Source organism: Pantherophis guttatus, chromosome 6 (genome assembly GCF_059756535.1).
Source record: "Pantherophis guttatus breed Tessera chromosome 6, ASM5975653v1, whole genome shotgun sequence".
NCBI lineage: Eukaryota > Metazoa > Chordata > Lepidosauria > Squamata > Colubridae > Pantherophis > Pantherophis guttatus.
Genome location: NC_142068.1, coordinates 18,512,820 through 18,536,733, shown reverse-complemented (window position 1 = coordinate 18,536,733; position 23,914 = coordinate 18,512,820). Strand labels below are relative to the sequence as shown.

General features: G+C 41.3%; 1 protein-coding gene across 1 annotated transcript in view; it reads right to left on the bottom strand.

The window, feature by feature from the left end:
* The window catches only part of SLC7A14 (solute carrier family 7 member 14), a 72,542-nt gene that overhangs the window by 37,611 nt on the left and 11,017 nt on the right, over positions 1 to 23,914 (bottom strand). The window contains exon 2 of the mRNA XM_087872070.1: positions 7,771 to 8,272. Within this exon, the coding sequence (XP_087728196.1) occupies positions 7,771 to 8,071 (301 nt within the window). The 5' untranslated portion in view covers positions 8,072 to 8,272. The remainder of the gene's footprint in view (positions 1 to 7,770; positions 8,273 to 23,914) is intronic.

Below are 23,914 nucleotides of genomic sequence, written 5' to 3'. Positions count from 1 at the left end.
ATATATTCTCATTGTGCCCAGAGAGGGAAATATTTGCCTCTACCTAGGATCGAACTCACAGCCTCCTGATTGTGAGGCAAGAGCTCCACCTCTAGGCCACCACACCACTCTCTTGAATAAACTAAATATTATTGCAAAAAGAAATTAATTCAATAGGGCCAGGCTACATACAAAGCTGCCTTTTTTAAATTATTTTTTTTATTCACTCACCAGATCAAGCAGAGACAGCATGCTCTGCGTCCCCCTCAATTAAATTATTAGGTCTTGTTGGATCCAAAAATCATATCTTCTCTGTGGAAGATGCTTGGTATGTTTTATGATTGGAAGTTGTCATTTATCTGGGACACCTGGGTTGGATTTTAATTTTTGCACACCACCCAGAGTCAATATTGTGAGATAGGAGACCATGTAAAGCAAACAAACAAGTAACAGAGAAGTATTTTCCAAAAGGAGGAGGAGGAAACTTTTGGTAAAATCATCCTGGGTTGACTGATGTGGTTTCAAGAGGGGCAAGGAATGTTTGGGAATGCCTTATCTATCTATATCTATATATCTATATATCTCTATCTCTATCTCTATCTCTATCTCTATCTCTATCTCTATCTCTATCTCTATCTCTATCTATCTATCTATCTATCTATCTATCTATCTATCTATCTATATAAATGACTGTGTGTGTGTATGTGTATGTATGTTCCAGCATAACTCTGGAATGCATTGAGCAATTTCAACCAAATTTGGTACACAGATGACTTACTCTCTGGAAAGAAATACTATGGGGGTAAGACACCCCTAACACCCATCGGGGGGATGTGTTCTGTTAAGATACAACCTGTTGTGCCTTAAAATGGCTTCTACTGTACGGCCTTAAAATGGCTTCTTCGGTACAGCACAGTGGAGTTGCCATGGTAACAGCTTCACAATACTCCAAAAGGGGACTTCCTCTGGTAAGGAGGAAAATCCAACATTTGAAATTACGTTTAGTCCGGATTAATTCTCGCTGAAATCAGGGCTCAGGGTGAAGTTGCTCTTCCTGTCTAATACAGGATTGGGATAAATAAATATCCGGGCAACACCAGGTTATCAGCTAGTCTTTCATAAAATAAGCATCTTTTTGCAAGTCAGTAGTCAGCTTTGCTGGCTGAGGAATTCTGGGAGTTGAACTCCACAAGTCTTAATGTTGCTAAGGTTGGAGACCCCTGCTCTGGAGGCCACATAGACCAGTCCCATCATTGGCTGCCAGAGGACAATCAGCTGCAGTCAAGCTGGCAGAATGTCAGAAGTCATTTCCACACTTTTTTTTTTTTTTTTTTTGCCCTTGGTCATTATGTTTCTTTTTGTAGGAAAAGAAATTATCTCTGAAACAATGTCCCAGGGGTTCACCAATTATTTAGTCTATCCTAAATAAAGCAGATTGTCCCGTTCATGATGAATAAAAATCAGCTCCTTGCTATATGACAGCCACCTAGAAGGGGGAAAAAATACTTTGCTTTCATCCCTATTTATAGTAATTCTCTCTTGACTATTTATGTTTCATATTTCCCATTAGCATTTTCTCTAGACAAAGGGATGGGGAAGAAGCCTGACATGGATTTTCACAGGAGATACTGGAATATATGATATATGCACAATAGCATTTCTCACCCCACCCCCCATAAATGCAGGATGAAGGGGCTGCATTTATGATGGGGATAATACACAAACCAGCCCAGAGAACACCAGAAACATCAAAATGGATCCTCATCCATATTTCTTTTCCACAGCCAGTGCACCTCAATCTTTTAGCCTTTCCTTTATTCAGAGAGAGAGAAAAGAAGTCACCTCTTCACCTGAGCCTACAAATTAAGTAGCTTCATCATGAGAAATTTTAACTGAGTTGAATATGACATCCAGTAATTTCTCCATTCAAAATCAGGTGAAAGAAAAATAATATGTTTTAGGTTCCCCGGGGAAGCCATCCAAGAGTTGTTTTGATAGTTAACATTCAAAAATATGACTCTTAGAATCTGGTTTCTTCTTCAGAGGTGCTTACAAAACCTACTCAGGAATAATTGCGGCATTTTCTGCTAATACTGTGTGTCTCCAGTCTCCAAAACCTTCAAAAAGCACCTCTGCAATTAATCAAACACCTGATTTGTTATTAATGCTCATTTTTAGACAAAACTCTTCCTAAATGCAGCTTCTTTGTAAGAATTGCATTTTTAAGCTCAGTCAAAAGTAATCTTTATTTTGGGTTTTTTTTGGTGCTTGGAGCTGCAAATAGTCTCTTCTAATTTTTATTTGTATTTCATCTCTGGCACTTGAGGTAGCTAAGTAAACATATAGGCCTCTTTTCACTTACTCATTATTCCTAGTGTTGAAATGCAACACTTTTTAACCTTTCTTATGGAAAATTTCAGTTTCTTCCTTTAAGAATTTGTCTCCTTTCCTTTTTCGCAGATAAGTTTGGGAACTATACAAATGTAAATTGTAACTGAATGTATATAAAATCTGCACTTGTTCTAAGATCAATGAAGCTTCCTCTTAGCACTTTTGCTTCCTATAGAATAGGGGTGTCAAACTTGATTTCATTGAGGGCCGCATCAGGGTTATGTTTCACCTCAGGGGAGCCGGGTGGGAGTGGCCAGGGTGAGCATGGCCAGCTCGACATCACTTGTGTTGGGGGCGGCTGTGATGGCCCAAACACTCTGCCAGCAAAAATGGAGCTTGGGAGGGCTGCATGAGGCCCTCCCAAGCTCCGTTTTCGCTTGCAGAGTCACCGCTGGCCGGTCCTTCACTGTTTCCAGGGTAGTCCCGTGAACCAGATCGAAGCATCCTGTGGGCCGCATCTGGCCTGGTTTGACACTCCTGCTATAGAAAACCCCATGGTTAATCAGAAAAACAGTACACCTTCAACTATACATTGCATTACAATCCCCTCTCAGTAAAAGCAGCTTTAAATCTGGAATTAAAAGCTTGATTATAACATTTCACTTTAATTTCAGGGTGCCTCTTAAAATCTAACAATACAGTTCACAGCTATGCTTTTGATCCAGTGGATGAAAAAAAGGGAATGCAATGGTCTGAAATGGATGGAGATTCCATTAATTCCTTCCAATGATCAGAAGAAAGACAGTATCGTATGTCGTTTCTTGTTATCAATTGGTTGACAGTTCTATTGTTACCGGGTTCTTCAGTTATTGTTGTCATCATCTATGTTGTGACGATTTGCTAGTGACTTTATCAGGGATATTTAGAAGTAACTGCGAATGTTTCAAGTGTATTGGAGATTTTTAATTGTACAGGTGATGTTTTAAATTGGATGTCTTTATAGAATGGTTAGTATACAAATGTAACAGATACAGTGATAGACAGATGTAGTTGTAGGGATCAGCCATGAACTTCCACCAGACATATACAGTGTCAGCCTGAAAAGGGGTTGCCCTTTGAGAGCTGAACTCTGTTAAATTCAGATAAAAAAAACCTTTTGCTTAAATGATATACAAATAAGTGTGTTTTCATAGTGACGCTGACTGTACTTTGGTTGAAACAACCCAGCGGTCATGTGCTTTAATACCTACCAAGCAGAAGAGCCTCGGTATCGCAGTGGTTAGAATGCAGAACTGCAGGCTACTTCTGCTGCCTGCCGGCTGCCTGCAATTTGACACTTCAAATTCCACCAGACTCAAGGTTGACTCAGCCTTCCATCCTTCCTAGGTTGGTAAAATAAGGACCCAGATTGTTGGGGGCAATAAGCTGACTCTGTAAACTGCTTAGAGAAGGCTGTAAAGCACTGTAACACAGTATATAAGTCTAAGTTAGGGGTCTGCAACCTTAAACACTCAAAGAGCCATTTGGACCTGTTTCCCACAGAAAAGAAAACACCAGGAGTCACAAAACCCTTCCTGTGCCTGACTGTTTCTTGAGCAGCCACAAAACTAGCATATATAGTTGAATTAAACATTCTGTTTTCTTCTGAAACATTTCTTTTCTTGGATTTATCCATGGTTGGCCTACCGGGGATTGAAAAGCTCAATAAATCACGTGCCGGTGGGTGTCACACATTGACGGTTGTGATGCATATTTTGAGTGACAGAGCCACAGCAGAGGGGTGAAAGAGCCACATGCGGCTCCAGAGTCGCAGGTTGCTGACCCCTGGTCTAAATGCTATTACTATTGTCCTATTCTTTCATGTATTCTTTATCGTGGCTGGACTCACATAATTCTTCTCTTCCTTTTTTCTTTTTTTAGTTTTGACTTAAGAAGTTGTGTGAAACTGGCCTTTCATTTTGCTTTGTAATTTACAATTCATCCTAGGTATAATAAGGCGAACTGAATAGGGATCCGAGTCTTCATATTGTGGCCTTGAGCAACAGTCTGAGATTCTTGTGACTCTAAAATTCAGTGGCAAAAATCAGAGCTGGGATTGTTAGCTTATTTTTTTCCTAGAATGAATAGACAAAATGGATGTGTTAAGCCTCTAAGCTTTTGTGAGCCTTAACACACGCACTTCTATCTTTAAAATCCTTAATCTCTAAATCCACAATTTTTCTACTCATTATGACAGTGTAACATGAGATCTATCCCAATAATACTGTAAAAAGAAGAGGAAGAGGAAGAAGAATTAGAAGGAGAAGAAGGAGAAGGAGAAGAAAACTCAGGCTGAGAAAGTTTGTTCATCCTTGCTTCATTCAATAACCAAAAGGAGTTATTGTTACAGGAGGTTTCACCTATTATTTATTGCCTGATTCAACAAACCACAATTAAACCAAATATTAATTTGATGGGAAAATCCAAAAAATGTCTCAAGAAGGGCATTATCTTTTCCACGGTTTAGAATTCTCTTGTCCTTATCACCAGCCTAGCTTGATAAGCACATCTGTTTTCCTGATATAACATCTGGACTCTTATATACCACAGCAAGGTCACCTACCACAGCAAGGTCACCTATTAAACCAAGAAATCAATTTACTTTCCTACAAGAAGCAGATGTGCAAAGGAGCTTGCCATTTGGAACAAGTGCAAAAGAAGCAAAACTGCCGGATGAAGGTTCTATCTTATTTTGCTTGGTAGTCTTGTCACATCTACGCCAACTAATTTCTAATGAGAACTCAAGCCTCAAAAAAAGAGTGTAAAATCCTTTTTCATGCACAAAGGCAGAAAAAAAAAAAAGAATAGAAAACCTAATGGATTTTTCATGTAGCACACCACTCTTTAGACAGAAGTCTTTATTTAAAAAAAAATCCCAACATTAGATGAAATATTTTATTATAGTGGTATTTATCATGAACATTTTATTGATAGGTACAATGCAATAGTAGTTGGTATCATACTATGCAAAAGCTCTTTTCAGTATGGCTTGCTTTTTTTGACCTGTATGGGTAGCAGAAATACATTGCCACACCCTTTAACATATAACCATGATTTGCAGATGAGGGTGTTGTATACCACCCAATTGGGGACACCTAAGCAGTATAAACTTGTTGGATTGGATCAGAAGTCTATCTGGATTTCTAGAAGTTCAAGCAGTGGTGGGATTCAAGAATTTAACAACCGGGTTCTTTGCCCTAATGTTGTTTCTTCCCACTAATAGTGTTTCTTCCAACACCCAGTTTGCCAAACTGCTCAGAAAGTTAACAACCGGTTCTTCCGAAGTGGTGCGAACTGGCTGAATCCCACCACTGAGTTCAAGGTATGAATTCTACCACAGTCCTCTCCTTGGTATATCTTTGATAAACCTATATTTTCCAGGCTAATAACTGTTGATAGATCCAACAACAGTACACAAATCCAGTCAATTGCTGAGCATGACACTAATTGGTAGGAAACTTCCCTTCGGCTATGGAAAGTGTTTTGTTTTTTTTTAAATTGACTTTAATCTGGGATTGGATTATGAAACCTGAATTGACCCATGTAAAGGAGAGTACACAGTTTTTAAATTTTCTTGCCTGCTTGTTCTGATAGACAGTCTACAGGACCTTCTAGAGTAGAGTTTCTCAACCAGCGGTCCCTGGACCCCAGTGGGAGGCATCGAATCATCACAGGGGGTCCACAAAAGCTTGAAAATGTTATGATTTAAACCTTAAGTCTTGGGGTTACATGGCCGCAAAAGGTATTTAAAGGGGGCCCCTGGTTGAGAACCACTGCTCTTGTTCTTCTTTTTTAAGATATTGGGGGATATTGGGAGAGCTTTCAGGTGAATAGAGCAGAACTTCAATGACAGAAGGACAGGGTAGGAATGTTAAGACTTATATTTAGGGCAGGGGGTGTCAAACTCGATTTCATTGAAGGCTGCATCAGGGTTGGGTTTGACCTCTTACAGACCTCTTAGGAATGGGGTGTGGTCAACAGTAGACAGTTTAAGGTTAAAGTTTTGGGGGTTTGGGGAAGAAACTACAGAGTATGGTAGTGCATTACCACTCTGTTACTGAAGTCATATTTTCTGCAATCGAGTTTGGAATGGTTTACCTTGTGTTTGTATCTATTATTTGCTCGTGTATTGTTGTGTATTGTTGCTAACCCTCTGCCAGCAACGGAGCCGGAAGGGCCCCACGGGTCAGATCTAAGCACTCTGTGGGCCAGATCTGGCCCGCGGGCCTTGAGTTTGACAGCCTTGATTTAGGGGATTAGAATCAGGATATATTATTCATTTATTTATTCATTCAATATTAATGCTATTTCAATTACAGTATGTGATTCTTGATAGTATACGTATGAATAAAACATCATATGACAATTCAAATCATAATGTAAGCATTTAGAATCAATAATCAGCTTTAACCTAAACTGGAGTAGCAACGAAGAATTCCTACAGTATTATTTTAACTCGCTAAAAAGGCTTTTGGGAAGATCTATCTTAACTTACTTCCAAAAAAGCTAACAGGGAATGGCACAAGTCTGATGGAGTAGGCTTTCTACAGCAAGAAGACCAGGATAAGTAAACCCCTCCTTCTGATCTCAGCCCCAATTTTAAGATTGGAGAAATTCAAAGCACTCACTACTAGAGTGGTCTTATCGGACTTGTTGATTCTACCTGAAGGAGGAGGTTTAAGCATATCTCAGCACTGAGCCACATACTTAGTAAATCAAGTGCATTACCTGAAACATATTTGTACAAGGTTTGTCTAACTAACTACCCTGAGAAGAGCAATTTGGTATGGAATTTGGCAGTGGGATGGAGTAGAGCAAAAAAAGGGATTGCGTGCAAGTGCCTCATTGGACTTTAGAAGCCATGACCTATGCAAGTTTTTAGAAAAAACTCATAATCGAGAGATCCCAGAGGTGTAGAATGGGGAAAGAGAGAAGATTAAAATGATGATGTTAATAATGATAATGATAAAGATGATGGTGGTAAGCAATTTAGTTCGAAAGACTCAAGGCAGGGAAGTCCTAAATATAGAGTTACACATTTAAGATAAGTGGCCATATATTATTTCTAATTAAATAAATTAGTAAAGAAGAGCAATGGTATACATCCTTCAAATTATGTCTTCAAAAAATACAACATAAACATAAACAACATAAACTAATTTTCAAAAATAATAGAAGAGGCCTCCAGACGTGTCTCTGTCCCAGAAGGGTAGAATAATTGTGTTGGAAAAAGTATAATATAAATCAGAGGTGTCAAACCCGCAACAACACGTTGTCATCATGTGACGTATCACAAGTTTTTTCCCATTCGCTAAAATGGGGGTGGGAATGACCAGCACGTGACGCATCCGGCCTGCGGGTCCTGAGTTCAATACTCTGGTGTAAATATAGTGTGGTATAGTATATTTAGGAAAGACTCACCAGACAAGATGGAGGCTACAGCAGCAATGATGAAGGAAACGATGACTCCAGGGCCTGCCATCTCCTTAGCAACGAGGCCAGAAACCACATACATGCCAGTCCCCACACAACTTCCAACGCCTAAAGAAACCAAATCCAGAGTGGTGAGTACCTGGGCCAGTTTTGTTCCATGGGTGGTGGTGCCTGTGCCTTCCAGCATGGATTCTACTGGTTTGGTGCGAAGGATTCTTGAGTGCATGGCATACCATGTGGCTCCCCACTGGATCCGCCGGGGGTCCAAGTATGAGAAAATACCACTCATTGTGAGAACAACGGCAAGAGGAAGAACACCAGGTAGAATCGCAAAGGTCAATTAGTTCCAGGAACAAAACTGCACAGCATGAATTTTGAAAGATAAATAATCCACTTCGCCAAAGGTCCAGAGCAATTCAAAGCCACATCCTTGTGAATCTGAAGGGGAGCTTCTCTTACACTTCAGTGGTCACTTCTTCCTTGTAAGCTCCTGCAAGAAGGAAAAAGAAGAAGAACACAGTGAATGGAAAGATACAGAGAGAACAGGTTCAAAAGGGGAAGAACTTGAGAAATGCTCAAATACCAATAAAATTGCTAATCACGTGGAATAATCAAAGTAAGTAAGGTTAGCCAATATTTCAGTATAAGAAAATGTACTTTTGCAGGGGAGGGACCATATCATAATGCTTTGAGCATAAAGTTCCAGTTTTGAATTTCCAAAGAGCTCCAATTTTAAATCCTGGAGACCGGCAGGTCCAGTTGGATCAACGTAGTGTCTTAAGATAGAATAGAATAGAATTCTTTATTGGCCAAGTGTGATTGGACACACAAGGAATTTGTCTTGGTGCATATGCTCTCAGTGTACATAAAAGAAAAGATACGTTCATCAAGAATCATAAGGTACAACACTTAATGACAGTCATAGGGTACAAATAAGCAATTAGGAAACAATATCAATATAAATCGTAAGGATACAAGCAAACAAGATCAGGCATTTCTTACAATCCAATCTACTTAAGTTACAGATTTACAGTGTAGATTTGCTGGTGGTAATTACAGAAGTAACTTTTGCCAAAATGTTTCTGTCATTCTTAGGCAAGACAAAGGATATTCAGAATACCTTTGTAAGATGCAGGTAGAAAACAATGTTTGATTTATGCATGCTGATCATGATGAGGATGAGGAGTTTTGGTGGGGCACTGGTTACACTGCAGTATTGCAGACTAATTCTGCCCACTGCCAAGAGTTTGATCCCGACTGGCTCAAGGTTGACTCAGCCTTTCATCTTTCCAAGGTCAGTAAAATGAGGACCCAAATTCTTGGGGGCAATATGCCAACTCTTAAACTACTTAGAGAGTGTTGTAAAGCACTACAAAGAGGTATATCACTCTTTGTGCTATTGTTATTGTGATTGCTATGATGATAATAATGATGGGTGTCTGTGGAGGAGTAAAAAAATCCACAATCGCAGCTTCAATCACACAGTGATGATTGCCATTTTGATAATTTTATCTTTCGCTTTTCTCCCACCAGAACATTCCGGATTATTTGTATTTCTATCTCACTTTTCTTCCTCCAAGATCCTAGATTGCTTTCAAGAAAATACCAACAGCAATCTTATTAAAAAAAATTCTAATACAACCAATAATTGCTAGCATGGGAAACACAAAAATAAAAAGAGGTCCATTTTAAAATAAAACACCAAAAGGCAATGTCCAAGGCAAGAAATAAAATTATCTGATCTAGGAATACCCCAGATTTGTCTAGTGGTTAAAGCAGCAGGCTAGAAAGTGGAAGATTATGAGTTCCAGTCAGGGGTGAAATCCAGCAGGTTCTGACAGGTTCTGGAGAACAAGTAGCGGAAATTTTGAGTAGTTCAGAGAACCAGTAGCGGAAATTTTGAGTAGTTTGGAGAACTGGTAAATACCACCTCTGGCTGGCCCCAGAGTGGGGTGAGAATGGAGATTTTGCAATATCCTTCCCCCAGGAATGGGGAGGGAATGGGGATTTTCCCCTATCCTTCCCCTGGAGTGGGGTGGGAATGGAGATTTTGCAATATCCTTCCCCAGGAATGGGGAGGGAATGGGGATTTTGCAGTATCCTTCCCCTGGAGTGGGGTGAGAATGGAGATTTTGCAATATCCTTCCACCAGGAGAGGAGAAGGATATTGATACTGCCACGCCCACCAAGCCACACCCACAGAACCGGTAGTAAAAAAAATTGGATTTCACCTCTGGTTCTAGTCCCACCTTAGCCATTAAAGCCAGCTGGGTGACCTTGGGCCAGTCAGTCTCTTTCAACCCTAAGAAGAAGATGGTAGAGCAAAGCCCTTTCAAAATCTTGCCAAGAAACCTGCATGGAATTGACCAGGTAGTCACCAGAGGTCAAGACTGATTTGAAGGCACAAATAATTTTGTAGCCCTTGGCTGTAAAAGCATGGTCACTGAGTTTTGGGCTCTCTCATTTTTTCCACCAGCATTTCAATCAATTGGATGATTGTAGCCAAGATTAGGTAATGAGCATCGGCGTATGGCCGCAAACAATTTGAAGTTTGGATGTTATTTCCCCCCATAAAGTGGGGCAGCATCTAAGACTCCCTAAGCATACATCTTTCATAAATACCCCAGCAACATTTAAACATCTGGAACATTTGTCACTGAGTGCTTTCTAATTAAACTGCCAATGTCTAGCTTTACTTAGAAGTATCCTACTGTGGAGCCATAAAAAAAAAAAAAAAAAAACTCAAGGAAGCATAGTGTTCCTTAAGGCTTAAATGCCACAAGTATCATTCACTCTGCTGATTGCTTCTTGCATGGTAAACAGAACAAAATGCCATAAAGACTTTGAGAACCAACTTTATTAAATATATTAAGGGCAGAATGCCTGATTAATAGAATAACAGAGTTGGAAGGGACCTTGGAGGTCTTCTAGTCCAACCCTTTGCTTGGACAGGAAACCCTATACCATTTCAGACAAATGGTTGTCCAATCTCTTCTTTAAAACTTCCAGTGTTGGAGCATTCACAATTTCTGGAGGCAAGTTGTTCCACTGATCAGTTGTTCTAACTATCAAGAAATTTCTCCTTAGTATCTAGGTTGCTTGTCTCCTTGATTAGTTTCCACCCATTGTTTCTTGTCCTGCCTTCATGTGCTTTGGATTAGACAGATGATAGAGGTAGGTAGGTGGACAGATAGACAGATAGACAGATAGATAGATGGATAGAGAGATAGAGATAGAGATACAGACAGACAGATGGACTGACGGACGAGAGATAGATAGAAGACATGGGCAAAATTTTGCTTGATTCTGTTTTTCAAATGGAGTTTCAAACAAAGGGCCCTAGTCACAAAAGACAGAGTTTGGCTGTTTCTGAAACTAGAATCAAATGCATACATACCAAATAAATATGCCAGACCTTTAGAGTACTAAAAAAAAAGAACTCTTTCTTGTTCAAGAACTACAATACTATTATAATTAAAGGGAAACACTTAGTACCAATCTTTTTCTTTATATACTATTTAACTGGTGCATGTTTTATCTTGTATTGGTACATTTTGCTCCTATATTGTTAGGACTGTCTTGAAAGAATCCTTGGAAATGGTAGTTGCTAACATTAGTTGCTATAATAACGGGAGAGCTGGAACAAGTTTTGCATACAGAAGGTACCAGAAGGTCAAATTTCAACATGATTAAGCTTCTGCCTGAAATCCTATAACGTCTATCAATTAGTCTGCATACTGCAGGACATCTCCAACTATGCTCTTTTGAGCGCTCTGGAGTCCTCTCTTCATTGTACTTCAGAAATCAGGCAAGCCGTGGCTTCCTATTGGAATTCATCAGCAAAGAACAGCCAATATTTAAGGGCCGCGAATCAGAAAACTGGAAAAATTCTTGCACATTCCAGGAGAGAGGAAGCAGCTGACTGAATGAAATGCAAGCATTCTCCAGGCAAAGTGCATGTGGTCACTTATAAAGTGCAGGAAATCCTTTTAGCAAAAGGGTGACAAGAGTTGGACCATGGTTGTTTGCAGGGGTGAAATCCAGCAGGTTCTGACAGGTTCTGGAGAACCTGTAGCGGAAATTTTGAGTAGTTCGGAGAACTGGCAAATACCACCTCTGGCTGGCTCCAGAGTGGAGTGGGAACGGAGATTTTGCAGTATCTTTCCCCTGGAATGGGTTGGGAATGGAGATTTTGCAGTATCCTTCCCCTGGAGTGGGGAGGAAATGGAGATTCTGCAGTATCCTTCCCCTGGAATGGGGATTTTGCAGTATCCTTCCCCTGGAGTGGGGAGGGAATGGGGATTTTGCAGTATCCTTCTGCTGGAATGGGTTGGGAATGGAGATTTTGCAGTATCCTTTCCCTGGAGTAGGGTGGGAATGGGGATTTTGCAGTATCCTTCCACTGGAGTGGGGAGGGAATGGGGATTCTGCAGTATCCTTCACCTGGAGGGGGGAGGGAATGGGGATTTTGCAGTATCCTTCCCCTGGAGTGGGGAGGGAATGGGGATTCTGCAGTATCCTTCCCCTGGAGTAGCGAGGGAATGGGGATTTTGCAGTATCCTTCACCTGGAGTGGGGAGGGAATGGGGATTTTGCAGTATCCTTCCCCTGGAGTGGGGAGGGAATGGGGATTCTGCAGTATCCTTCCCCTGGAGTAGCGAGGGAATGGGGATTTTGCAGTATCCTTCACCTGGAGTGGGGAGGGAATGGGGATTTTGCAGTATCCTTCCCCTGGAGTGGGGAGGGAATGGGGATTTTGCAGTATCCTTGCCCTGGAGTGGGGTGGGAATGGAGATTTTGCAGTATCCTTCCTCTGCCATGCCCACCAAGCCACACCCACCAAGCCACACCACACCCACCAAGCCACGCCCACAGAACCGGTAGTAACAAAATTTGGATTTCACCACTGGTTTTTTGTCAGGCGGACATGTGTACAGGTATTCCTCGACTTAGAACGATTGGTCATTTGGTGACCAAAGCTATAGCGGCACTGAAAAAAAAATGACTTATGACCTTTTTCATGCTTACGACCGTTGCAGCATTCCCCCACAGTCATGTGATCAAAGTTCAGAGGCTTGGCAACTGGCATGGGCTTATGACAGTTGCAATGTCCTGGGGTCATGTGATCGTCTTTTGCGAGATTCTAACAAGCAAAGTCAATGGGAAAGCCAGATTCACTTAACAACTGTGTAACTAACTTAAAAACTTCAGTAATTCACTTAACACGCTGGCAAGAAAGGTTGTAAAATGAGGGAAACTCACTTATCATCTATCTTGCTTAGCAATGGAAGTTTTTGGCTCCATTATGGTCGTAAATCAAGGACTATCTATATATCAATATCCATAACAGAAAGGATCCTATGCAGTGGTGAAATTCAATTTTTTTTTTACTACCGGTTCTGTGGGCATGGCTTGGTGGGCATGGTGTGATGTGGCTTGGTGTGGTGTGGCAGGGGAAGGATACTAAAAATTCCCCATTCCCTCCCCATTCCTGGTGGAAGGATATTGCAAAATCTCCATTCCCACCCCACTCCAGGGGAAGGATACTGCAAAATCCCCATTCCCTCCCCATTCCTGGGGGAAGGATATTACAAAATCTCCTTTCCCACCCCACTCTGGGGCCAACCAGAGGTGGTATTTGCCGGTTCTCTGAACTACTCAAAATTTCCGCTACTTGTTCTCCAGAATTTGTCAGAATCTGCTGGATTTCACCCCTGATCCTATGTTCCTTTGACTTATGAATGGCAGTACTACATCAGGGACTCCAGCACAAGGCAGGGCCATAAACTAAAATTTATTGTTCTTTCTTAAATGGCCAACAGAAAGTGCTAGAAAATGATGCATACCGTTTTGAAGAATAAGGGGTATGACTTTTTCCTACATTAATCTTCCTGAAGAATATATACGTCAATAAAACTGTTTGACGCAAGAATATTTTTGAGTTGGAAAAGAGAATGTTATCTTAGATCATCTGTCCATGACCATCTGTCAGACTTGAGCAGTTAATTATTAAGGTAACGTTGGACATGAAAAAATATTAAAGGGTATCTATGCAAAACTCATTTTAGCTGTCAGAAAGTTAACTTGTGTTTTTTTTTTCTTACAGTGATGTTGCTTAGTTAGGCTTGGAAAGAAATTACGTTAACTACCTTGGACCTAAAAGTAATGATGTGAATGGTAACATGGTATGTCAGGTGTGCCTCCTTTCAGTACTCAAGAAAGAAAACCCCCGACTCCATTTTCATAGAGAAAGGTACTTTTACTGAGTATGAACTGAATGCAGTCAAAGAAAAGCAAGGTCTGAGGCAATAGGCGCGAAAATCGCATATAGAAAGCATCCTTAAAACCCTCCCCCCAATTGTCCAGTCAGGATTATCCAATCCACATCCCCCCCAGGGCAGGGGTGGGTTCTAAATTTTTTTACTACCGGTTCTGTGGGCGTGGCTTATTTTGTGGGTGTGGCTTGGATGTCATGTGACTAGGTGGGTGTGGCTAGCTGGTCAGAGTCATTTCTGGAACTTACGACCAGTCCTCGCACTTACGGCCCGACTCATTTGTTTGCTTTTAACACTGATCAGCTGTAGGACAGCCCTTTGAAGCCCTGTGGCAAGAGTTTAAACAGTTTTTTTTCCCTCTAGTCATCATCTGGGACTCAGGAGGCAGCAATAGATTGGGGGTGGGACCAAATAAAAAGTAAGAATAACGTGGGGGGGGTGGGAGGGTGGGGGGGGAGAACCGGTTCGGTGACATCATATCATCACCACTACCGGCTCGGCCAAACCGGACCGAACTGGGAGGAACCCACCACTGCCCCAGGGGTCATGTGGGGTGCAGCTTCCGATGGTGCCATCCTCCTGGTATGCCACGACGGTTGACCTTGAGTGGTTATCAGCGTTCTTCCCAGCTGCATAGAAAACGCTGAAGAAAACTTTCTTGCCTTTTCTCCACCAGCTCACTTTCCTCCTCCCAGCCATTTAAACAGCTCCCGCCTCCCCCTCCCCTGTTAGAATGGCAGCCGAGCAATCAAGCAATAAAACAAGTGAAGGCTGACAGTATCCTTGTGATTTTTGGATACCACAATTTGCCTTTTTAAGTTTTAGAAAACATACTAAGATTTTCTTTGCTTCAGAAGTTATTTAAACATAAATACTGGTCTTGGGAGATAATATTCCAGAAAAGTTTTACCACATACTTCTAAAAACAGCGCATATCTGATAAAGAGCCTTGGTAGTACAGTGGTTTAATGCACCCTGTTATTAACACAGCTGCCTGCAATTTCTGCAGGTTCGAATCTCACCAGGCTCAAGGTTGACTCAGCCTTCCATCCTTTCTAAGGTAGGTAAAATGAGGACCCGGATTGTGGGGGCAATAAGCTGACTTTGTATAATATACAAAAGTATGAAGGCTATTGCTTAATGCCTTGTAAGCCGCCCTGAGTCTCCGGAGAAGGGCGGCATATAAATCAAATTAAAAAAAAAAAAGAAGAAGAAGTTTAACTAAATAGAAACACAAATGGAAATTTTTGAGCATAGAGCAAAACTCCACCTGTAGGAGAAGGAATGGCAAATCTTGGGTGTGGAGTAAAAAGGGGATTTAGCCTAGAATCCCTATGTAGCCACAAGAGAACTAAGCCCAACCCCATTGAGTGCTGTTGAACCTTATCTAACTCTAAGCAGGTACCAACCATTAATCGAGAAGATACCTGTGCAGAGGCTTTTAGCAATCAATCAGCTTGATTAAACCTTTGTGAGTGGACCTGATCGTTCATGCCTGACCCACCTAATTCAATACAGTCCCGTTTCTACAAATTTCATATTTATCATCATAAGTCCCCAAACTTTGTTTCTTTATTTAATGTAAAAGCTTAACAAGTGATTCTGAGCAACTCATAATCAATTAAAATAATCAACGAGAAAGAAAGACAATTTAAAAACAGCACATCGTGTCTAGGGTAACTCAAAAAAAAACTTAACCATTCTGCAGCAGCTGTAGCTTCTGAGAGTTCTTCAAAGGTAGAACAATAATCTAAACAGGAGATGATTGAGATATGAGTAGCAGTGAATAGGGTCTTCTGGACTTGGAATGATGTAATTGTTATTCCTGATGATCTGTGCAAAGGCCCTTTCAGGCATTACTTCTCAAATGACGTTGAGAATCTAGGACAGGGATGTCAAACTCAAGGCCCGCGGGCCATATCCGTCTTATGGAATGCTTAGATCTGGCTCACGGGACTGCCTTGGAAACAGCGAAGGAGCGGCCCACAGTGCCTCTGCCAGTGAAAACGAAGCTCATGAGGGCTGCGTGTGGCCTTCACAAACTCCGTTTTTACTGGCAGAGTGCTAGTGAAACAAACTACTAGCAAAAGTGGCATTTGATCACACGAGTGATGTCGAGCTGGCCACACCCACTCTAGCCAAGCCCCCCTGGGCCCCCAAGGTCAAACACAACACTGATGTGGCCCTCAATGAAGAGCCTTGGTAGTACAGTGGTCTAAGGCACCCTGTTATTAAGCTGGTTATTAAGACCAGCTGCCTGCAATTACTGCAGGTTCGAATCTCGCCAAGGCTCAAGGTTGACTCAGCCTTCCATCCTTTCTAAGGTAGGTAAATTGAGGACCCAGTTGTGGGGGTAATAAGCTGACTTTGTATAAATATACAAAAAGGATGAAGGCTATTGCTGAGCACATTGTAAGCCGCCCTGAGTCTCCGGAGAAGGGCGGCATATAAATCAAATTTTTAAAAAAATGAAATCAAGTTTGACATCCCTGATCTAGGAGGGGTTGTGGCCCGCCAGCGGCTAGCAGAGCTGGTGGCCTACTCGGACAGTGAGGAGGTTGGGGAGGAACATGGGCCAGTCCTGGAGTCTGGGGAACGTTGTGATGAGTGCTGAGATGGAGGGCCATCTGACAGTTGTCAGCTGCCTTCAGAGTCAGACATCAGTGGGGCAGAAGAACAGCTGGAACCTGTTCCCAGTGCGCACATGCACAGAGCTTCCAGGAGATGGGAACAGCTAAGGAACAAAGGTCGACTCAGGAGTAAAGCCACAGGTGGATGGTAAATGGCCCCTCCCATAGGGAATAAAGAGGAGCGAAAGGGGAGGAGAATTTGCAAGAGACAATTAGTTCAATTCATTAGGGTGAAGATCTGTTCCTGACTTCTTGCCAAGTCATTGTTGCTCCAGCATGGCATTTGGAAGATATCGGCCTGGCAGCTCTCCAAGCCTGATAAAGGTCTATAGTTGTGAAATCTCATGAAAGACTGTTTGTCGGGACTTTGCTGGAGAGGAATTTCCCTTTAACCTAAATAAAAGAGGTTTTATCGGGACTGTTGTGGCTCCATTGCCTGAGCCTGGGCTATCGATAGATGCAGACTCTGAGAGTGAGGGAGAGGAGTTGGCAAGGCCTCCCTCTCCAGGACCCTCCTCTCTGGCAATGCCTCCAGAGGACATCGAAGGCCAAAAGATAGGCTCAGAGCCAAGCACGTCCCCGCAGCCACAGGTGGACAGCGACGAAGAAGATAAGTGCTGGCTGGACCCTCGGCAGAGGTGCAGGGAGAAGCGTGCGCAGCAGAGGGGAAGGCGTGCCAGAGATTAGCTGAGTCACTGGACCACACCCCACAGGGTATAAATGTGGGTGTGGTGGCCGGTTCAGTTTGTGACGAGCAAAAACTGGAAATAATCCATGATCTCTGCGTTACTGGACTTTGCCTGCTTTATCGGACTGCATTTGGATTAATCCTTGTATTGTTGAAACTCTGCCTGTTTTATCGGAATGCTTGCAGTCTAATCTTTGTTTTGTGTGAGTAAGTCTGAATTGGCAGCTAGCCACTGGGTTGCTGCCAGCTTTATCTTCAAAGAGTTTTGTCATGTGGCTTATTAACTCCGGGCCGTCTGTGGGCGTGCGTGTGTGGTATGGGGACAGAACAGGGATGAGGAGTCTGCTTCATGCTCTTGGGAAGCCTAAGTCAGAACAGGAGGATTCTTCCATTGCGCATTATTTCTCCATAAGTATCCTATTCAGAACCAAAGATGGTAGGTCCCAGAACGAAAGCCACTCAGTGTAGCCAAAGCTGTCCTTGAGCTTGTTCCTCCCCTTCCAGGTTGTCCAGGAATCCCCTTCTCCCAGGGCCATCTAACCAGCCTACCTTTCCAAAATCCATCTCCGGAAAGGACGGGTGATGACAGAATGAAAATTCTCGAACACCCTTGTGCTCAGGAATGTCTTCTTAACAAGGAGCCACTGCCCACGTATTCACAGCAGCAGAGCTACAGCTTCACTCAATAATGAATTCCCCTTCCCGTGGATCCAAATATGGGCTTTTCACCATGGAGAAACCAGCCACCTCTTGAAAAACGTCTTACAGGATTTTCCCTTGTGTCTCCTATACACCAACAATTTACCAATAAATGCTAACGATGGGTTCATTAGCAAGGCTGCTTGTACCACAACAAGCATTCTTCATTAGAGGAAAATTGAACTACAACAGCAATCATAACACAAGATGTATAAAGCTGGATATTTACAAGCACAAATCATCTTCAACTATGAAAACATCCTGCATTATTCATAAAGATTTGCTCTGTTGCCATGGCTGTCTTAAAGCTACTCTGGCTTCTTGCTTGATTGACAGGAGGCACTGGATATATTTTAATTAGATGGGGTGTTGCATCTGTTTATATTTCCAAAAATTCCCTGATCCTGAAAACAATTGGTTTTCCAGCTGATTCCCATCCTAGCTCTTTCCTCTGCCTTCTGCGGTAGTTTTCTGGGCTACCGCTTCAGACAGGAGGGTATTCATTAAGCTAAATTAAAGGCTTCTCATAGGTGAGATCTAAAAGTACTATTCCTACCTTAATTTCTACCAGAATTGCTGTTAACTGAGTAGAATGGATGCACAACAGTTTAAATAAAGTTGGGAAACTCATCAGCCAGAACACACATAATTTAAAACAAATATGTCTAACTGATCTCATTGCTCCAAGCCTAAATTGTATAAAAAAGATCTACATCATCCAGAGAATATCAGCTTTGGGAGGTGTACCTCATCCCAAGGCTTGCATTATACCTGTTGCAATCCTAGGTACTAAATCACATATTCATTCTCTCTCTGTCTCTGTCTCTGTCTCTCTCCCTCCCTCTCTCACACACATATACACACACAGCTACATACTTCATCAGCAGAGGTGGGTTCTACTTACCTTTACTACTGGTTCGCAATGGGGCCGTGCACATGGGCAGAAGCCTTCTGATGATGTCGAGGTCAGTGGGCGGAGCCTCCCGCCGGTTTTACTACCGGTTCTATAGAACCGGTGTGAACTGGGGAGGAAACCCCACCACTGCTCATCAGCAATCTCAGATAATCACTTTATTTTTGACTCTCCATCTCATACTCAGCAAAATCCCTGCTTCTGTGCTGTATTTGCATGCATGGGATTTTTCCATAGAATACTATCTCATGTCTCTGGATGTGTTTACTGTATAGCACAGGGTTGGAAAAGTCCTAAATATATTATGGATGTTCCAAGGAATGAAGGTAACACGAGTGAAAGTTGTAGTCCAGGTACACTTGAGATGTTTTGACTTCACAACGGGTAGTGGGGCGACCGAACTCAGTATGAACGATCCTGAAGAAAATAGAATAGTTGGATGCTAAGGTAAGGAAGAGATGATTGCCTTTAAAGCTATATCCTTGAAATAAGATATATCATGGCCTTACAAATAGGGATTATATGGAGAGAAAAAGGATCACGAGGCATATTGCATTCCGGTTACACAGATCTAGCTTGCATTATATTGCTTTTTGTCAGTGGAAAACTGATGGTCTTTCTGATTTCAACATTCAACATTATTTTTATGAGCACAGTGCCAGAATCAGTGCTGAGTGACAGATCCATACTTTGATCCTCCTTTTTATCCTGCGGCTAAACTAACTATCGTAAACATTCAGTTCTGCTCAAAACCACAGTGGAATAGCGTTATCTTTGGTGGCTTTGTGAAATTTAGTATTTAGAGGTGGAGGAAGAGGCATAAATTGCTGGGGGCAAGGATTTCCAGAATAAGGGGACACAACAGAATGCTTAATCAATGTTCCCTTGGTCTCACGTGGAATGGGGACTTTAAGCAGCCCTACTCACAGCATTCTTACATGTTTCGCTCTCCATACCAACATATACTTAAAGGATTCTTTTAAGACATAAGATTCCGGTTTTTGTGAACTTGAGTTGAGCATCTGATGCAGACTTACACTAATTCATACTACTAGTTAGAATAGAATAGTTGAAATGTATTTGAATATAAGTACAGAATAGAATAACAGAGTTGGAAGGGACTTTAGAGGTCTTCTAGTCCAAACCCCTGCTCAGATAGAAATCTTATACCTTTTCAGACAAATGGTTCTCCAATCTTTTCTTAAAAACTTCCAGTGTTGGAGCATTTACACTTCTGGAGGCAAGATGTTCCATTGATTAATCGTCAGGAAATTTCTCCTTAATTCTAAGTTGCTTCTCTCCATGCTTAGTTTCCACCCATTGCTTCTTGTCCTTCTTGTCCTTCAGGTGCTTTGGAGAATAGCTTGACTCCCTCTTCATTGTGGCAGCCCCATAGATATTGGAATACTGTTATGATGTCATCCCTAGTCCTTCTTTTCATCAAACTAGACATACCCAGTTCCAGCAACCGTTCTTTATATGTTTTAGCCTCCAGTCCCCTAATCATCTTTGTCGCTCTTCTCCGCACTCTTTCTAGAGTCTCATTTATCTAATCATTAGTCTATTTATCTACATTACGGTGGAGACCAACTCCCAGAATTCCCAGGCCAGCCATTGTGGCCGGGGAATTCTGGGAGTTAAAATCCGTGTGTTTAAAGTTGTCAAGATTGGGAAACCCTGATTGAAGTGAATGTAATCTGCTTAAGGAGTAGCAGATATATCCACAACACAACTTGTCATCAGAGCTAGAAATAGATACTAAAAGGTGTTTTCATCTAGGAAAGCACTCTATCTGGACTCCCTTGAGCATACTATGAAAACTTATCAAAGTTTTGGCAAAATATTCAATATATTTTCATTGTTGGGTATGGCTGTGGGGGGGACTTTGCTCTCTTGAGGTATGCAATCTCATCTGGAAAACCAGTGACTAACCTGATTACTTAATTAACCCAGTTTCTAAGTTTGTGTGGCAGACTAAACCCCAAGGTTATCAAACATAGTGGGCTTGTAAATCATACTTAGCAAAAACAACTGATAGCAGCTACATGATCTTTGTCTGAACTTGTTAAAATTATTGCATGTATTAAATCTGTTAGTTTGATTTACTTAGCTTTTCTAATGTAGGAATGGCATCACATATACTTTTCAAAGGGTAACTTGTAAAATTAAATGAGTCAAATTTCAGTTAACAGTAGTATGGTGGCCTAGAAGTTAAGAAGCTGGGCTTGTTGACCAGAAGGTTAGCAGTTGGAGACCCAAGGACTGCATGACAGACTGAGCTCCCATTCTTGCCCTAGCTCCTGCCAATCTAGCAGTTCGAAAGTACGCAAATGTGAGTAAATTCAGGGGTTGCCACAAAGAAGATGGAGTCAAGCTATTCTCCAAAGCACCTGAGGGCAGGACAAGAAGCAATGGGTGGAAACTAATCAAGGAGAGAAGCAACTTAGAACTATGGAGAAATTTCCTGACAGTTAGAACAATTAATCAATGGAACAACTTGCCTCCTGAAGTATAATCCTCAGTTATCATTGCCCATCTATATTAGAAATCCTATGCTAGGGTTCTCTTTTATACCCTTAGCACTTTACAAAAAGGAAAATAAATTCTCAATCTTGATTTCCTTCTACTTGTCCTCCTGGAGGTGCTGGGACACATTTTATTTTCTCCAACTCAGGGTTACCCTTAGCTCTTGTGGGTTATGTCAGAAGCTGCTACAGCAGAAAAGAAGAAGAAATGGACACAGGACCAGGAGAAAACTCTAAAGCTGATTTCATTGTCATGGAATTAGGAAATAATTATGTCAATAGAGTTAAGAGGATTACTTCCCATGTATTCGGTTATCTTCCCCTGCTGTTTAAGAGTTAACATTACAGTATTCAAGAATTAATTTTTGAGTAATTTTGGAATAGCTCCCAGGGACTGCATGCAAAGTTTTCATTTTGGTCATCCCTGCTTTAACTGGAAAGAGTTGGATTTGGGTTTTTCTGTATGGAGGTCTTGCCTCTCATTTAGGCATCATTTTGTCTTGTCTGGATAAAATGCCAAGAATCCTTTATTTTTAGTGAAAGTGGGTTGAGTCCTAGCAACTTTCTCTTTCAGTAACTAACCATGGACTACATAGGTAGATGAAAGGTTTTTCTTCTCTGCTCGGGACAATTTCTTTCCATTTCAATGGCCTCATAGCATTTCCCAAACTTTTATTTAGGGAAGGAATAAAGGAAAATCTCTCAACAAACACATGTAGCTGTTCTGGAAATGAGAGAAGCCCCTTTGTGACAAAAAATGCTTTGATTTATCTGATCAAAGTCTGCCATTATTTATACAATTTACAACAGTTTGTTTCGTGACTGCTCAAAGTTACAATGGCACTCCAAAAAGTCACTTATGACCATTTTTCACACTTATGACTGTTGTAGCCATCCCCATGGTCATGTGAATAACATTCAGATGCTTAGCAACTGACTCATATTTATGACGGTTGCACTGTCCCCAGGTCATGTGATTTCCTTTTGCAACCTTCTGACAAGCAAAGTCAACGGGGAGGCCAGATTCACTTAACAACTGTGTTACTAATTTAACAACTGCAGTGATTCACTTAACAAATGTGGCAAGAAAAGTCGTAAAATGGGGCAAAACGCACTTAACAAATTTCTCATAAATTTTGAGCTCAATTGTGCTTTTAGGTTGAGGACTCCCTGTAGCACAATGGTTGATATGCCTTATTATTTTATTGACCAAAAATAAGGGATCACCAAAAAGCAAAGCAAATACCATAACCCAAACAATGAAATCTGCAAATTAAAAATATATAGCCTTGGTGGCACAGCAGACTAAAGTGCTGTTAAGTAGCACCAGCTGCCTGCAATTACTGCAAGTTCAAATCTCACCAGACTCAAGGTTGACTCAGCCTTCCATCCTTTTGAGGTAGGTAAAATGAGGACCCGGATTATGGGGGCAATAAGCTGACTGTGTATAAAAAAGAACACCGCTTGGGGGGGGGGGGCGAAAGCCCTACTAAGCAGGTATATACAAAAGTATGAAGGCTATTGCTTAAAGCATTGTAAGCCGCCCTGAGTCTCCGGAGAAGGGTGGCATATAAATCGAACCAATAAATAAATAAATAAATAAAATATATGTATATTTATGAGTCTAGAGGCAGAAACCTGCCCCCACAATTAGAAATATATAATTAAACTTTCCCATTTCTTTTACCTCTTTTTTTAAAAATCGGAAGACAAAGATTCAATTTCCAACTTTGCTCATGTCCATAACTCATTTTATATTTTAATATATTCCCATGTTCATAGCTTCAATAGAAGCATGAATAAATGCTGGGAAATAAGCAAGCACACTGAGACTGGTCTGCATAATTTATAACCCACATTCTCTTCTTTAATTGATCAGTATCTTCAGACACTGGAAGGCTGCTATCATCTCTCCCTTTAGCTATCTCTCCTTTAGACTAAACATACTAAGTTCTTTTCACTGTTCTTTGTAGGATTCAGCCTCTGGGCCTTTTACCATCTTCATGCTTTTCTCAGAATACATTAAGAATGCATTAATAGCATAGTCCCTTTTCTGCAAACAATCTTACTGCTAGGCTGTGACTGTCTGGAGGAAAACCTGCCTAGCTTTATAATTTTATTAATGCATTTGACTCAAAGAAAAAAAAATAACTGAATATGTTATGCATAACGTGTTTTCTTCATTATGTCATCCTACTTGGTTGATTCAATTCATCAGGTTTCATTGCTCAATAAATTATTGATACAGTATCATAAAGGAAGTAGGGAACATAAGAATACTTTCTCCCATACCACTGCCAGTGGTATGGAAGAAAACCTAGCACAAATTCCCTTGTGTCACAAAGTCCCAAATCATATATACCAATAATAATAATAATGGATAGTAACAATCTTTATTTAGTT